Raw genomic sequence first — 14,401 nt, forward strand, 5'->3', positions numbered from 1 at the left:
GAAAAACTTGAAATACAGTATTTCAGAAACATTAGAAAAGTTACAAATGGCTTAATATACAGTATTTTCAGAACGTCATATAGTTTTTTTACGTGGTTGTTAGACTTCCTTTTCGTGAGTGGCTCAGAGATCTCTGCAGAAATAAAATTTTGTCTACAAGTAGATTTAAGCTGTAAGGATTTTCTCTGTGAAGACCAGTGCAGCATCAGAACAACAATATTTGTGTTTCTGTTACATGACATTCCCTAATCAATGTTCAAGACTTGAACTTGTTGACTTGGGAGTTAATATTTGAAAAGGATGCAAGCCAGATTTTGAAAGTTTCTGGCATGAAATCAATCAATCTGATCTGTCATCTGACCGTGCTTTTTCACCCTTACCAGGGTCCCCCCAGTGCCAGTGTCACTACCCTGCTCTGCTAGCACTGCTGCAGGCTGGTGCCCCTAAAGGAGATTTTGACCCCCATCCTGCCTCAGGCCCTTGCTTGTGCAGCCTCCCGCTTCTCCCAGACCTGATCGGCAAAATCACCCACTCGGCTGTGAAAAGATGTGGAATAATGAGGGTGGTAGGCACAGACTTACCAGTTAATGCTGTTCAGACTCATCTGACTCATTTGAATGCAACAGTTTCATGAAAGATCAATGTTAAGTATCACATTAGAATAAAAAGGCATTTTTGCTAGTATGGTTGCAGTACCATGACTTCAGCTTCTTTACATACCTACTTCCAGAACTGACTAATTTTATTATGTCCTTCAACAGGGCAGAATATACATTTTGTATACCTCTAAACAAAATGGTATTTTAAAATCCTGTCCTTGAAAGAGTCACCTTTAGCAGAAACATCAGAAAATGATTTCTTGCCCTAAGTTTTGCAGTAAGTTTAGAAACTAAGGAAAAATTCACCTTGAAACATGGAAAAATCAACGTTCAGTGCATTTTGTTGTTGTAGAAAGGGATTAGAGCTGATGTGCGGAAGTGTGAGGAAAGAAATTATAATGGTTCTTTCTTTGTGCATAGGTTGTGGCACTGTAAATTAGAAGCTGACTACAAGCTAAATTGATGCTAGCAGATTTACTGAGGCACTAATGTTTGTACCAAACATAGTTATGGCAACATTCTTTGGTGTCATTATTATTCTTCCTGGGTGGACTTATCTGTTTGGCAGACAGCTATCAAATGGTTTATCACTTTCTCAGTACGTGGATAGTATGTGGACCAATACATTCCAATTCTTCTTCATTATGGGTTTTCAGCTGTGGTAAAGAGGTAATTGTGTATTTCTGTCCTCAACTTTTGCATACCATGAATGCTTTAGCTCTTGGAATATAAGAAAGAAAAACATGGCATATTTGCCACTAATGGAAACTTTTGCGGTATTCAACAAACCCAGTTAGGAATAAGACCAGTTCTCTAAACCCATCTACACTGAGGCCATTTTAATAATGTATATATATTCTGATTTTATGACTATTAAATAGAGCTAAATTAGTTTAAGAGTGTGGGTTTTTTTTATTATTTTTTTTTTTGTCTGGTAGTTTGTTTTGGGGTTTTTTGTCTTTTAAGCCTGGTGTGCTGTAAAGACAACTGTGTAAATGAATGAAAACTGTACAGTTGGTTCTCAATCTCTGAATACTATTTGAACTCAAAGGGTAAAGAGAAATACAGTACCTATCTCCTTGCTATGTTATATCCAGTGGTAAGTTTGTCTCTTTCTGTCTCCTGACCCAGACTGCTCCTTCCCACATCACGTCACAGTTTGATTACGTCTTCTGTGTTAATATGATTGTTTGTGGACTGTGCTGTGGATGGGATCACTGCACTAAGCTGACTTAAGAAACTGATTATTTGCTTTGATTAGTGACATAGTCTTCATGGCAGACCCATGGACATCTTTAGTGGCACACTGTTGAGGGGAGAAAGTAGTGGAACTCAAAGAAACACTTAACTCCTTCAGCCACAAATATAAACCACAAACCAGACTGGATCTGACTTGTCTACACTAAGAAGTTGTACTGTGATAAAAGTATTTAGTTAAATCTGATCACTGACTGAGTCAGGACACCTTGAACAACAAATGAAATGGTCATATATATTATAATGTCATATATATAATAACAAATATTCACCCAGAGATCACATTCACACTGCATATATGACCTTAATTCTTTTACTTAGGTGTCTTTTTAAATACTACCTTTGCATCCTTGATTTTCATAATTTTTTTGTAATTTTCTTTTTCAGGCAAGATTAATAAATCAACCATCAATATATGTCTCTTTCCTTTTCATATATCCATAAAATATTTTCCAATGTGGCTAATAGATGTGAGGTATTATTAATTTTAAATTCTGATGAAGGCTTATACAGTTCCATCAGTTTTATGGTCCTGATTTGACTGCAACTGCAAAACACCTTGTTAGAATTTTTTGACTGCTTCTTTTTGTAAATGCTTGCAGAACCATTAACTTGAATTCCGTGCTCACCATTCTTCCCAGGATGTTCTTTTTTTCTGTTATTAAAGTACAGAAGTCTACCAACTGGATCCTTGGAGCCTGACTGTTATTTTTCTGAAACTTGAAACATAGTTCCAACTACAGATATTCAAAGATGATTTGAATGTTTTCTTACATTTCTTTGTTTGAATTAGAAGTCTTTCCCAAGTGTCTAAAAGCACAGGATCTAGATGTTTTGTAATGACTAATATGACAATGCAATAAAGGAAATATTAGTTCAGAAAACCTTTGCCTAGGAAATCTTATAATTGTATATGTAAGCTTAATTTCTTTGGGAATATTTTGAACACAGAATGTTAGTGTTCTAACAGAAATAGGAATGCATTTCAACAAAAACAAAACAGAATGAAACAAGCCCCAACCCAAAACCCCAAACTTGAAAATTAAAAGGTAAGGTAGCCAGCATCACTGGATTAGCATCCAGATAAACTTCCTTCAGACACCTGAACAAAAGCTCCAAAGGGAAAAAAAAAATGCTTTCATAACCATGTGGGTAAAAGGATTCAGAAACCACTCAGGAGCTTTTGAGAATATAGAGTATTCTGCAGATGCTTACACTTTTTTCAACTGAGTCACACTGAAAGAATTTCAGATGAAGAGTGTGGTATCATGGTTTTGCCCTGGGTCAATTTGCTTTTACACTCCTCACACAATTATTATTAGTTGAGAGAAGGTTTATGCAGACAAAAGAGACTGAATTTAGGGAAAATAGTATGACCATTTATTACTAGCAAAATAAAAACTACTAAAGAATTATATCTACAACAATTCTACTTAAGTAAAAGTACTATGTATTTACAGAAATACTTCTTCCTCCTTTATATCAGTCCAAGGAGGAGAAGCAGTCTCATTCTCCATTCTCGGGGCTCCAGGTTTCCTCAATAACTCTGCAGCACTCTCATCCTAGCTGGAATTCTTTCATTTCTCTCTCGGTCTGTGTTGGCCTCCAGGGCTGGGCCTACCCGCCTTCTGGGCTAAGACTGGAGGCTTGGGGGTTACCCAGGCCTTGAAGGTTTTTCCTTCCATAGGCTTGCAAGGGGACACTTGCCTACTATGGATCTTCTTCCATGGGGTTACAGGGGATAATGGCTTATAAGTCCACCCTTGTTCCCTATGGAGGTCCCATCCCATGGGAGAACAGTCCTTGACAGACCTCTCGGCATGGGTCTACCATGGATCCCTTGCATGGATCCCAGCATCCTTCCCTGAGCCGTTTTCTCAGGGTCACAAATCTCCAACACCAACAGCATGGATCTCTCACTGAGATCCCAACATCTCACCTGAGCCGTTCTGGCTCCAGCATGAGGTTCTCTCAGGGTCACAAATCTCCAGCACCAGCAGCATGGATCTCTCACTGAGATCCCAACCTTATCTGAGCCGTCCTCACTCCAGCATAAGCATCGTCCCCTTCAAGGGTCACAAAGTCTTCAAAAGGACTCTGTCTCACCTCAGGTCTCTCATGAAGTCTCAGCTTCTTCATGCATCAACTTATTCCAGTGTAGGCTCTTCCACGAGCAGCATGGGGGTCTCCTCACCCCACAGACTTCCGTAGGTGGCAGGGATTACTTTTCAGTCTTTTCCCTGCTGAAGGGAGAGAGCAAAAGAGGGAGAAACAAATCCCCTTTGCACGGTTCTCCTCTCTCCTCTGGCTGCTAGACACTCCGTTATCTCTTTGCTGGAATTCTTCTGCTGCGGTTTCTGTCCAAGCAATTAGCCTTTTAAACTTTTTTTTTCTTCACTCTCTTACAAGAGAGAAGGGGGAGCTTCAGTGCTACACCTGCCCCCCGGCCCAAGCCGGGGAAGGAGGGGGCCTGGCCCACCTCAGGCCACTGCCTCTTCTACACGGCTGCTGCCCCTAATTTTAACTGTGCAATGCACCTTCTCTTCCGTTTTCTTAAATATGTAATTAGCAAAGGCGTTGCTGAGAGTTTTAATTGGCTTCTTGTCCGGAAATTCACTTGGACAAAACCATTCTCAGCCCCAAGGGCTAGCTGACTGGGCAAAACCACAACAAATGGGGAAGTTATTAAGGAATAATCTAACTAAACGCAGATCAAAAATTACATTTTATGTTGTTTTATCTCTAACATATTTTATTATTTGTAATATATTCTTTCATATCTTTTACTTCCAAGCCTCACCTGTCTTGTTAACTACATTTTTGCTTTCTCTCACCATTAACTTAGAAAAAAGTCAATCACGGTGAACCTGATAAACTTAGGATGTAATATCTGGATAAAGGCAGAGTCTTAATAGGACATAAACCAGCAGATATATCAGCATCCTGTTCATTTTGCTAAGATTCTTTAAATCAGTGTCATGCTGTTCTGTTAAAGCTGTGCAATTTAAATATGTCTAAGGTATAGACTGACTTCCCTGACAAAAAAATAATCCCTGTATCCTCCCCCACATGTGGAAGTGGAGACCCATATACAGCATAAGAGCCTGCCCTTGTGCACACTGTGCAACATCCTTGCTCAGTAAGGCACTTAAGTATTTAAATATTGATGTTGGTCATAAGTAAGTACATTTCAGGGGAATTTTGTTATTTTCAGCAATAATAATTGTTGCCTAAAAGACCACGGGGAAAAGACTCCGAGACAATTTAGTATGGGAGATAAGATAAAGAGAGCAGAAGCTTTCATGAGCCTCCAGGCCCCAGGAATACAAACTGCCGCATGCCCTTGAAAACAGGTTCTATGATTTTATAATGATGTCAAATGATTTTATAATGATGTCAAACTAATCCGAATTTGTCCATGGTTCTGCCCCATTCTGCCCCCCAGCATACCCCTTCAGGAATTGAGTCTGGGGGTGTTTGGGACCCCATCTTCCTCATCTTCATCTTCTTCACCTCACATGCAGTCTTTGGAGTTCCTTCAAGTTCTGGGCTTGAGGGTCACTATGCCTGTGTGATATCTCCTGGTAGAGGCCTCAGGATGCTTTTCCCACTATTCTATCTCAAAAGCATGCTAGAGGAATTGATATGAAATAGGGCAGCTGGCTTGGGTATGTGTAAACATTAGGCTACAGCTAATAGTGTGAAAGTACAGATATATTAAAATCTACCTTCACTATACAACTACTTCCAAAATCTACTAAAATTAAAAGTTCAAAAACTCTAAGGCATCATAATAAAGAAGGTGAATGACATATTTGATTCTTTTGATCCTAACATGCCAACCCTAAATAGTAAGCTAAACAATCATGAAAGATTAATCACTTAGGAAATTAGTATCTTCTTATATTTCAGTGAGTGAAACTTCACCAGCGCCATCCTTTCACTGACAGGCAGGATGATGCTGTGGTACACTTCGTCTTGAACCACTCAACCTTCAGACACTCTCCTGAATAGGCAGCACCTGCAGCAGCCCTGTGAAATAGTCACGATGCCTAAACATGAAAACTCAACAGAAGAAAATGGTAATTACAAATATAATTATGCAATTGAAGCACATATTCATTTTCTGCATGCAGTTCAACAGTGTGCAAGTTGTGTTTTCTTCTTTTTCTTTTTTGTATAAAATCTTGCTAATAGTAATTCCCTGTCTTTTGCTCAGAAATGTGTTTTATTGTGGAAATTGGCTAGTTGTAGCATGGAAGGGTGGCTTTCCACTGGTTAGTAAATCAAAAGAGTGCAACCACAGCCCTGTTACTTGTCTTAAATTTATATGTAATTTACAGAAAAAACTGAAAAAAACAGATGTATTTTGTGGCTTCTGTAAGCTGCACAATAGCAATGCTTCCTTTTCTTATTGCTTTCAAAATTTGTTATGAAATGTCAAACATTCTTGACAGTAAGATTAATAATATTTCAATACTGATACTACCCTGTTCTGGATCTAAGAAATGTTTCCGTAGGAAAATAATGCCCGACAGCTTGTTCTGGCAATGTACAAGGCAACTATTTAATATGGGAAGTACTTTCAGTTCTCATGAGCAATACTACTTTTTCTAAAATACAGGTTTTTTTCATATGGAACAAGCATGACATTTATTATCTTCAGCATGGAGGAAAATTGTCAGGGAGCTTTTTCTAGGCTGGTTTTTGAATGAATTCATTGGGTCTTGATAAGTAACAGGACTGTTACTACTAAATAGGGCTTTCTATATTTTTAATCCGTAGTTGCAACACAGTAGTAATAAAATATTTTCTGCTTCCATAGAAAACATCAGAAGCATTTTTGGCAGCATCCTATTTTTTTCCCTTGTGCTGTATGAGCTCTGTTATTTTTCCTCCCCTCAGTTTTTTTACTGCAAGACCCTTTACTGATGAATTTAATTTTCAAGCAGTTCATGCTAATGGCGTTCTTTTCAACATGAGACAAGCACAAAATTTAATGCAGCATGAGAAACTACTTACTGGCTTCAACAGAATTTCTGAGTAAGAAACAATATGAACATGATGACAGAACATGCACGTTTTTTATAAACATTTAAAATAAGAAAATTCTAAGAATATCGAGCTTCTAAGTTTACCATAAACATCTGCCTTCTACTTGCAAATATCTAACTGAATTGACTTATCTTCTGATTCAGTGACTTTATTGTTCATTCAAATTGCAGAGGATAGCATTCCCATGGTGAGCCACTTTGTAACTGTTGGACATCTTTATATTGCAGAATCATGATCATTCTTCGACACTTTTTTCTTTTTTGCATGAAAATTTACGCTACATATATAACTTATAATAAAATTTAATTATCTTAATTACAGTTATGGGTAATATTTGGAGATAAGATCATGTGAGTAAAGTCAAGACTGTGTTCTGATTTTAGAACACCTGAAAAACTGGAGCTTCCTTACAAGTAAATATGAGGCACTTTCAGAATGTAGTCCTCAATCCACTTCCGACTTAAGAAGTACCAACATTTGGAGTTACGTAGCACAGGGCCGATGAGCTAATCTAGCTGTGGTTTCGTTTGCAATAGGTTTGTCTTCATCACTGCTGACAGTCCTGAGGAATATTCTTGCAACATATGCAAAAAATGCATTCTAAAGCCATATACTTTTGGGTTTTTTTGATTTCTCTAGTGAAGCCGCTCTTGGTTTGGCCATTCTTCTTGTTTCATGATATGACTTCTGCAAAATCTGTGATAGTGGGAGATGTATGGTTCATTACACTGAATTCATGACTGTGAATTCATTGTTCCTGCCATCTCATGCAGGAAAAACAAACGAAAGTAAAAAGTCTTCAGAGTGGATGTTTAAAAAGGAGCAGTTGGAAAGTGCCTATTACTCTCTAAATATTATAAAGAGAATATGTGATGAACTGGCCAGCTCTAGTTATGCACCTTAAAAGAACTTTCTTCTCATGAGATTGTGAAAAATACAACTGACTTCAGATCCACTAAGAACACTACATTTGTTACTTGAACATAAACTCTTTCCTTCATATTATCATGTGTTCTTCTAATTTTAACAGTACTGTGAATGCATGACAAAAAGCTAAGTAAATTCTGTTTTAGAACCTGAAAAGGTCAGATTGGTGTGATTTACTGCAGTCTCCATCTTCTCGGAGTGCACTGAACACTTAATATTCTGATCCTAGTTCTTGCAGTAAAGATTGCAACGAGAATGAAAAATTGCCCACCATCACACAATCCAATGTGAAGACACAATGCAAGTGTGGTGTCTCCTTGTTGTTTAATTAGAGCAGCCAATGGGTCCTGCAAGCTCATCAGTTCTCTAGTCTTGGTTAAGGCAAAACACTACATGGTTAGATCTTTGTGAGCAGAGGTAGGGAAATGCAGATGTGTACACAGAGATGGTGTAAGATATAGAGGTCCCTAAACTTTTATGCATGTTTTCCTGAAGGGGGTGAAATATGAGGGGTTTTGCAGTGAATTATCTTCCTCCTCTACCTTCTGTAGGTTTTATAACAAACAGTGCAATCAGATTTGGCCCAAATTTTTTGAACTGAAATTGTGCAATAAACTTATTCATCCCTGAAGAGAAAATTTGTGTAGGAGACGTTCTGACCCACAAACTGAGAGAAAGTTTTCAAACCTCGGCATATGTAAGTACAGTCCAGAAGGAAACTGAAAAGAGGAGAGTGTAATCAGATGATGTATCCAATGTCAGCCATTGTGTCAACATGACCTATGTGAGCTCAGTCTCTGTCATTTTAGTAGAACATCAGTAATCAGTAATTTTTCCTTACCAATGGAGAGCAAATGAGACATTCATGGTTGTGAATTGAATGGATTCCATTTGCTCCCTGTGGTCTGCATCTGTAATTTTCAAATTTTGACTGTCCTACAATTAGCTGTGCAAATTCTCTTCACTGGCAGTCTGCAGAGAGGGAAAGCTTATTGCCCCTGAGCCAGCTCCTGGAAATTTTTTGTGTGCATGAGGCTGTGGGACGCAGCATATACACTGAGACTAGAAAGTCTTCCAAGACCCTCGTGTCTTTACAACATTGTAGTATAAATATTCTGCCTACTTTAGTATTTAAGATCTTGCCAGTTCAGGTGGGAAAGATAAGCATGATATTAGCTGCTATGTGTAGGAATTGTTTTACTTTATAAATTCACAGCTATTGCTGGACAGGATGAATTTTTGGGGTTTTGTGATTTTTGCTTATGTCCATTGGCAGAAAAAATTGCATCACTAAGTGGGAAAAAGAGAGGACAAATCAAGCATGATCTCAAGTAAGAGTGAAATAGTTGTTCTATAAAGGCAACGTTTATTTGAAATTTCAGTGTTTCAAGTTCCCTTCTTTTGGGCCTGAGGTGGGCTAAGGTTTTCTTCCCAATGTCAATGGAAAGTGATTAAGAGGATGAGATCTCTAGTGTTAAGGTTTCAAATCTCGGATATAGAAGTCTACACTAATTCACTCTTGCAACAGACTTTCTTGTCTGAGCTTAATGTATTATTTCTGGTGTGTTTCATAGCTGTTACTTCTAGTGATATTTACTCTCCCTAAAGTGTTCTGAGATACTCTTATATTTACATGATCAGAAAGAAAAATATGGAAATGTATGTAAATATGTAGAATTGAACATTGCGCAACTCTTTCCTCTTTTTGACTAGTATGTAACATGCATTTATTATCTAATAGAATTTTGGATTGCTGAAATTTCCATATGTTGGACAGCCAGTTTGTTATGTACCTAGGCTGATGTCTTTCCAACACTGAAAAATGTCCAGCATGGTCCAGTCCAGAGGAGTACACAGTAAATACTTGCACAGCTCTATTGGTATACCATCCAACTCATTGGCTTAACAATTAATAAAATAGAAACTTATTTTATAACATATACAAAAACTCTACAACATTTTTTTATAACAGATTACTTTGCATAGCGCTGAATTTTTTAATACTACCAAAATGCAGAATTGATTAGCAGCAGTCGGTTTTACACAGCAGTAATTGGAGCAGGAGTATTATATTAGTGAGTCACGTTATATAAGGTAGTTTCAAGAATCATTATACCTCTCACAGTGAAAATCAAGAAAATTATGTCAGTATAGAATAAGTTTTTAAAAGATCCAAACCATGAAGTCTGAGTAGTAGCCTCTGATAGAAGGTGTACAAACAACTTGGGAAACAAGGATAAACCAGCCCCCATGATCTGCTAGACACCTCACAGAGCAAAGACTATGGTCTTACGAATTTTTTTTTCTGTCCTTAGTTTTGTCAGCAGCCAACACGCTAACGCTTGGAGCTCTCTCCTGAGCTGTCTAATGTTCTGCCTTGTGTCTGTGACATGCAGGTTAGTCTGAGCCCATATTCAGGACGCCCTCTTTTAGCCTTGTTGGCTCATTTGTGGCTATAGTCTAAATAAGACTTCAGGTAAAATGATAGCTTACTCAGATTACACTGTCATTGCCCTTAATCTAGAAAGATGAGAAAGTTTCCCTTAAACTACTGTGGAAAAAAAGAAAGTGTTTGTATTTCCTAGAGCAAAAGAGTTCTGGAGTATATCTTCAAATCTACTTAATGATATATAGAAATATACTGTCATTAGGACTAGATGATGTATCCTGGAAGATGTAGCTGTTGAGCTTTTGCTCTGAGTCACATAAACTCAAAATTAGGTGAGTCAAAGGCTAATAAAGCTGATATTACCCCTATGAATATTAATACAGTGAAGATAAGAGGTCTCATCAACCCTTTTCTGGAAAAATGAGTAATTCTAGACAGTGCTTTTGTGAGACTTAGTTAATTTTATTGGAGGATTCAACAAACTTCTGCTAAGCGGAAACATGTGAAGATCTGTTTAAAAAATCCCAGGACCAGTATATGAACTTCCCCTATGGTGAGGATTTTGTTCCTGCATCAAATACTATGTTTTAACTTTAACAAGCCAGAGCATCAAAAATGCTATTTGGCTTCCTATAGCGTTCTAATACAGTGCCTGAGAAATGCACTCTACTGTTTCTCTATGGCATGGCTTATAACAGAGTATTTAAATTAAGTGCTACACTGCATTTAGATATAGTGTCACCAAGAAAAGTAATTTGTGTATTGTCGAAATGCTTCTCCAGTAATTCAGTAAGACGGGGTTTTCCACAAACACCTAAATTGCTGAGTTATGAGCTGCCTGGCCTCTTCCTTTCCTCTTTGAGAAGTATCAAGGAGTTTATTACCTGAAGTAGCTTTCTAATAATGATGATAAAATTAAGCACACTAATGTTTCTTATCTCTTATTGCAAAAATACCCGACCAAATAACAACAGGTCTTTTATTGGTAAGTGCAAAACAGACTGACAGAAAAAGGCAGTTATTAATACCTTTTGTCTGAAATAGAAGTTTCCAGCTGCAATGTGGCTGTTGTATGGGGTGGTGATATAGCTTATATGAACTCATACCTATACACAGTTAAGGACAGACCTCGGGGTCGTAAAGCTCTTCTATCCCCTCTCCTCAGAGATTTTTTTCCCTCATGTACAGCACCAACTGCTATCACAGCTGTCACAAGTGAATAACTTTGAGTTCTATCCTGAGCTTAAAAATTTATGCTGGTGACACAGCTCATGGAATAGAGAGCTAGAATACCGGAGGATTGGAGAGTCCTTGCTTCCAGTTCCTTTTAAAAATAAATTCTAGTAAAATGCTTTCTGCATCTGCATCATACCCAAAGACCTGAAAGAGATGTCTTATTCTGTAGATACACCAGAAGGAGAAGAGCACACATCTAATGTTCATAACAACACATTTTATCTTTCTATGAAGTTCAGTTTGGAGATACAATTTGAAGTTTTTGCAGAAAAACAATTTAAGCTGCATCTGTTCTTGCTGGGTGTTCCTATAGCACCTATTTTTCTAGCTGCATGATTCCATATAATCACTGCCCACGTTTTCTAGGTTTGTTTTGTGACTATGTCTATTTCTGTTTGATTTCATGTTTTTTTTTTATTTCTTTAAAAGTTCCTCTTTATCGCTCAAGCGCCTGATCATTTAGATGCAAAAAACCACAAAACCACACATAAGTTAATATTCAGATACACTCCTCTGTAGTAGTGTTCTCAATACTTTCTTCAAGCAGACTGAAATCTGTAAATTAGCTTAGGACTTTATCTCAAATGTTGGATTCAGCGTAGTAAATTTGTTTTCCTTATGCTATTAGAATTAAACAGACTCCAGCAACAATCTTCTACCTTGTTTAAGTCTCTGTGTTGTGTAGTCTCTTGTCACTTTCTCTCTTACCTGAATACATTGTTAACATGGTGTCAACTAAAGCTTAATACACTTCACTGCTAGTGCATGTTTCAGTATACATGATAAACCTCCACGTGTTTGCTAGTTGTACAAGCTCATCAGACTCTGCATTGAGGCCAGTATTTTACCATTAAAGTGCTTTTCTGTGAACTTCTGTTCAGCCGTAGGAGATCAGCAAAACCATTAGTTTCAATAAAAGATAGTGTCCTACTGTTGCATTTGAAGTATCTATTCAGGGATGTCTGTCTTCATCTTTGCAAGCTTTCAATAGCAACACAATGATCTTTATCAAAAGGTGATCCTGTTACTGTCAGCAGCAGAAGGTATGTGTCCAGGCATAACAAAGGAGCACTAATTGTCACACTACGCTGATGATATTGAACGATAATATTTTTGCATAATCTTAAAAATTATGGTGCAAATGCTGGGGAACTGATGTAAAGTGTTAATTACAATTGAATATTTTGCAGAGGAAATACATATATTGCAGTAGTAAAACGCCAGTCAAATTCTGGATAATAAATCTTTGCTTGTTACTGCACAGAGTGAAACAACTCCCTAGATTCTTTGTTGTTTGCAGCCTTACATATTTTACTGCTTCTCTTCGATATTAAGTAAAGCCAAGAAGTTGTGCTTCACAATTATCTACAGCAGTCCCTAAATAAATCCAGCTGTATAAAAATTTTCAATGAATCACTTAGTAAAGTGGCTTAGTAAAATTTGTGAAAGAAACTGGGGAACTAGGGAATAGCTGAAGAAAGAATATAAAGAAGAATTCAGAACTGTTATAGATGAAAGAAAAAGGAAGATATCTGTAGCTTCTTCTTGCATGAAAAATGTGATTATAGGGATTATTACATGTCACCTGTCCTCTCTGTGCAGAGGAGAAATTAGACTACATACACGTGGAACATGCATAGTGTATAGGAGTGGAATGACTGCTACCTATTTCTACTATTTCATGGTAATACCTCTTAATCTTCTCATTCATTTCCTACTACCATCTATTTCTATAAATTCTATAGATGTGTCTAAGCTGATGTCCCACATGCACAAACTCAAAGTTACCTCAAGAGAGTCCATTAGCACCTGACTTCTCAGGTGTTGCTTCTGAAGAAACATCACTAAGAAACATTAGTAGCAGTTAAAATGACCTGTTGAGTAATATGTTCATACCAATGTTTTTGGAGAGCACATCATTTAGATATCAATTAGATATCAATTAGATATTGTGATGGATATGATACAAATGAGACGAGTATTTTAATTTATTCCTTATATATGCATGGTTTCAGTTTGGATAATTTTCTGCTTATTGATGGGCAGCAGAGACATCATCTCTTATTGAATTTATTGAGAAATTGAAAAAATTAGGCAAGAGATCCACTCCAAACCAAAGATGTTTCTATGGCAAAACACTGCATTCTTCAGAAACAGCCTATCTCTCTAAAGCCTTCAAGATTTTCATTGTCCCATGAGTGGTAGAGTAGGACTGTGGTACAGCATACAAGTGAGCTAGGTCAAGTTTTGTCACTATGCTTAGAGATTTGGTTGCTGGAACTGAGTGTAAATCTCCTTTTTCTTCTGGAACTGCCTTCTTCAGCTATGCTGCTGCTATGAATCTTCAAGCCCTCCAGTCAGACAAATCAGAAAATGATACTTCTTGTTTAATCTCAGCCAGTCCTTTTACTTTCATGTTTAAGAAAATCTTTGAGAATTCTCTGAGAAGTATTTTCATCCTCCTCTTTCTTCTTCAAATTGTAGGATATTTTTAGCATTCTCCTATACTACTTATTTCTTCCATGAGAGAGAGTTCATGGCATCACTTTAAGGCTTATATATTTGAGTGCTGAAGAAAAGGGTAATTATTTTTTTCTTTTCCATCTTATTTCTTGAAAACTATTTGCCATGTTCCAAAAACTTGGGTTCATGAAATGGTGTAAAGGAGTACAAAGCAGTAATTGCCAAGAACTTCTTGAAACTTCTGCATTCCTAATGAGCAATCCATACTTCATGTGCACTGGCCTGTGTTTTCACTCCACAGATGGCAGCGGTGACAATGAAGAAGGCAGTGCAGCTGAAAATGAAGAAAATGCCAAAGGAATAGGTCAGTAATGTGGATTATTTTGAGGCAGACTCAGATGTTTTCTGATTGTCAGTAAGAATGAAAGAGTAGGAAAGCTCTCCTTCTAACATACTACCTTCTATCATGTGTTTT

The 14,401-nt window shown here is 37.4% G+C and overlaps 1 protein-coding gene across 1 annotated transcript in view; it reads left to right on the forward strand.

Annotated features, from left to right (window-relative positions):
- The first annotated feature begins 5,904 nt into the window (after positions 1–5,904).
- The window catches only part of TMC1 (transmembrane channel like 1), a 54,272-nt gene continuing 45,775 nt past the window's right edge, over positions 5,905–14,401 (forward strand). Inside the window, 2 exon segments of the mRNA XM_027881377.1 lie at positions 5,905–5,938; positions 14,228–14,290. Coding sequence (XP_027737178.1) covers positions 5,905–5,938; positions 14,228–14,290 — 97 coding nt within the window.

The sequence above is a fragment of the Empidonax traillii genome, unplaced genomic scaffold (assembly GCF_003031625.1).
Source record: "Empidonax traillii isolate 1590-97213 ecotype Southwest subspecies unplaced genomic scaffold, ASM303162v1 scaffold7:size3022706, whole genome shotgun sequence".
Classification (NCBI taxonomy): domain Eukaryota; kingdom Metazoa; phylum Chordata; class Aves; order Passeriformes; family Tyrannidae; genus Empidonax; species Empidonax traillii.